General features: G+C 47.2%; 1 protein-coding gene across 1 annotated transcript; it reads left to right on the forward strand.

Moving 5' to 3' along the window:
* Positions 1-2,071: 2,071 nt before the first annotated feature.
* On the forward strand, positions 2,072-2,742 carry LOC121445482 (E3 ubiquitin-protein ligase RNF138-like). The gene is made up of 2 exons (XM_041647618.1): positions 2,072-2,186; positions 2,465-2,742. The coding sequence occupies exons 1-2, from the start codon at positions 2,072-2,074 to the stop codon at positions 2,740-2,742; spliced, it is 393 nt and encodes a 130-aa protein (XP_041503552.1).
* Positions 2,743-3,363: the final 621 nt, after the last annotated feature.

Consider the following 3,363-nt stretch of genomic DNA (forward strand, 5'->3'; position numbering starts at 1 on the left):
GTAATGCAGGAGGCAAATTTTGTCTAGAACCACCTGTCCTTTAGTGTCTTTTGTACTCCAACCTTTTCTCCCACCCCTTTGTCACTGTTCCTCTTTGGATTTAGGGTACCTGGGTACCATCAGAAGAGTGGCCAGGAGCATAGGTGGTACCATATAGAAAGACAGGCAGCAATACTGAAGGTCAGAGGGACATATTTACCTGATATTTGGGTGGGAATTTCTTCAGTGAACAGAAATGAAACCTTCGTAAGACATTTTCTGTCACTGCCAGTAGCTTTAGGTGACTAGGGAGACCGATTCTGTTCAGAAACGCAGGTTGATGGCAAAGAGTCAGGCTGTCAATGCTGTAAAAGTATCTAGGACATTGATGACTTTTGGGTAACATGAAATAAAACATTTTACCTGCCTGGGCCTGAGAATAGATCATTTGTAAAGCTCATATATAGTTGACATCACACAATTCCTTGCTTGGGTTTGCAGTACAGATGGGAAAACTCTAAAGCAGGGGTCTGGTAAGAGGTCAGCTATTTAGGTTGTAGATTCCTGCCTTGGACTTAAAGGTCTCACCTGTCAGATTTGAAGACTAATAGGTTTTTCAATTCCCATTAATAAAAGGAAAGGACTGGAAAGCTGAATTAATGAAGATAATAGCCTCCATAGGAATTTTAAATGATACACATATGCATTCTCTGTTGGCCTTGGTCCCAAGGAGGAGCAGAAGGAGGGAGAACATGAGCAAAGAATTCGGGACCACGAGGCGTGCATCCACCCACTGAGACAGTAGAGCTGATCTACGGGGAGCTCACCAAGGCCAGCTGGACTGTGACCGAAAAAGCATGGGATAAAACCGGACTCTCTGAACATGGCGAACAATGAGGGCTGATGAGACACCAAGGACAATGGCAGGGGGTTTTGATCCTAATTAATGTGCTGGCTTTGTGGGAGCCTAGCCAGTTTGGATGTTCACCTTCCTAGATATGGACGGAGGGGGGAGGACCTAGGACTTAACACAGGGCAGGGAACCCGGACTGCTCTGTGGTCTGGAGAGGGAATGGGAGAGGAGTGGGGGGAGGGGGAGAAGGGTGGGAGGAGGGGGAGAAGGGTTGGAGGAGGGGGAGAAGGGTGGGAGGAGGAGAAGGGAAATGGGAGGCTGGGAGGAGGTGGAAACTTGTTTTTTTGTTTGTGTTTTTTTTTTCTTCTTTTCGAAATAAAAAAAAATAAAAAAAAAGTGCATGCATGTGAGTATGTGTGTGTGTGTGTGTGTGTGTGTGTGCACATGTGTATAGCTGAGGAGTTAAGAAACTTGGTGTAGGTAGGAGAACCAATATGCTGTTAAACAATTGCCTGATAACAGTGATCCTTAATTGGCCACACAGAAGAATTTCTTTGGAGGACTTTATGCGGTGCCAGGGATTAAACCTAGCATTTTGTACATGCTGCAACAGAATCTTTAAGCTCTATTCACAGAACTCTTCTTACTTTTTCCAGATGAAGGGTCTCCTAAATTGCTCTCTAAGTTGCCCAGTCTGGACTAGAACTCGTGATCTTCCTGCCTCAGCCTCTCTTACTGGCTGGGATTACAAACCTGTGTCACCAGACTCACCTAGACTTTAAAAAAATCTTTGTAAATTAAATGTACCTGGTGCAGCTTACGTCACAGCCAGGTGAAGGGGTGACGGGCTGGTTGCTAAGGAGGCCTTTGTAGTGTGGCTATCCACTCCGCAGTGACAACCAGCTAGGCAGGCAGCGGTTCAAACACAGGAAGGCTGCCGGCGGAGCGGAAGGGACCCCATTACCATGAGCTTCGGGTCTGGTGGACTTTGAGGCCCATGAGAACAGAGCAACACCCTTCATTTGCTGGGTTTCCACTACACCAAAGCACAGTCAACTGCGGGACAGAAACGGACTGAAATTGGACCACATGGTGCCACCCCTCTATAGCAGAGAGAGGCAGTTTGACCTGAAGCACCACTTGGAGGGTCAGAGGGAATCAAGCTCCAGGCTGCTACCGCCACCTCTGCAGCTGTGAGTTGACAGGCGCCATCACTTTGGGCCTCTGCCTCTCAACACCATGGCAGAGGCTGAGTCCGCCTCCACACCTTACATCGAAGATGATTTCTACTGTCCGATCTGTAGAGAAGTTTTCAAGATACCAGTTCGGGTTGCTGCCTGTCAGCATGTTTTCTGCCGAAAATGCTTCCTAACTGCAATGAAAAAGAGTGGGATCCGTTGCCCCTTGTGCCGTGGGAATGTGACTAGACGAGAAAGATCACGTCCAGAGAGGGCCCTAGACCTAGAGACAATCATGAGAAGTTTTCATGGTAGTTGCCGATACTGTTCCCAACGTATTGAACTGTGTCACATGAGACAACATTACAAAACTTGCAAAAAAGTATCAAGATGAGTTTGGAGTTTCTTCAACTCTTTCAAGCTTCCAACTGTCTCATGACTCCGTGGGCAACAGTAAACAGTGAGACAACCACCTCTGAAAATGCCGAGGCTTATCTAGAAGACAATACAATCCCATCTGATCAGCCTTCTTTTCATTGTCCTCTGTGCAAAGCAAACATGACCAGACAGTGTTTGCATTGTAACAGCAACCACAGAGCTCATATTGTTCCAGCCATTTGCCCAAGTTGTCTGTCTCTTCTATGGGGTGACCCTACTCAACTTGCCAGAAATTTCATTAGTCATCTAAGTGAGAGACATCAATTTGATTATGGAGATCTGATGAATCTGTAACTGGATGAGGAAACACAGTACCAGATTGCAGTTGAGGAATCTCTGCATGTCAACATCCTCAGCTCTACAGTCACTCCTAAGGGTCAATTTACATGAAACCATTCTTTCAACAACTTGGTGTGCTTTAAATAAAAGCACACCAAGTCTGACCTGTTTTAATATTTCTTTTATTGAAAATCAAAGGTGCGCTACCTTAAAACTTAGTCCTTTGAACAAGAAGACCAGGGAGTGTGGGTGGAGGGATGAAGACTATGGAAATGTGGGAGAGTAGAAAGGAGGTTGGGGACCAGGAAGGGGGAGGAACAGAAGAAGGAATGGGAAGGGTGAGGGGAGGAGGGGTAGAGGAGGATGATGGGAGAGGAGAGGAATATAGGAGGAGGGGGAGGGACAGAGAGGTGGGAAAGGAATGGAAAAGGGGAGGGGTATTGGGAAGAGAGATGGGAGGAGAGGGAAGGGTGGGGAGGGAAGAGGTGATTGGAAAAGGAGGAGGGTGAGCCAAGGAGGAGGGAGGGAGATGATTGAGAAAGGAGACGAGGAGGGATGAGAAAGAATGCGGATGAGAGGAGGAGGGGCAGGAAGGAGAAGGAAAGGTGGTGGGTGGAAAAGGGGAGGAGGATGGAT

Source organism: Microtus oregoni, unplaced genomic scaffold, assembly GCF_018167655.1.
Source record: "Microtus oregoni isolate MIOR12 unplaced genomic scaffold, Mior012 000197F_ref0000242, whole genome shotgun sequence".
Lineage (NCBI taxonomy): Eukaryota > Metazoa > Chordata > Mammalia > Rodentia > Cricetidae > Microtus > Microtus oregoni.

Coding starts and splice junctions, on each gene's coding strand:
- LOC121445482 (XM_041647618.1), top strand. CDS start 2,072: ATGGCAGAGGCTGAGTCCGCCTCCACACCTTACATCGAAGATGATTTC. Junction 2,187..2,464: donor TGCCTGTCAGCATGTTTTCT/GCCGAAAATGCT, acceptor CGTGGGCAACAG/TAAACAGTGAGACAACCACC.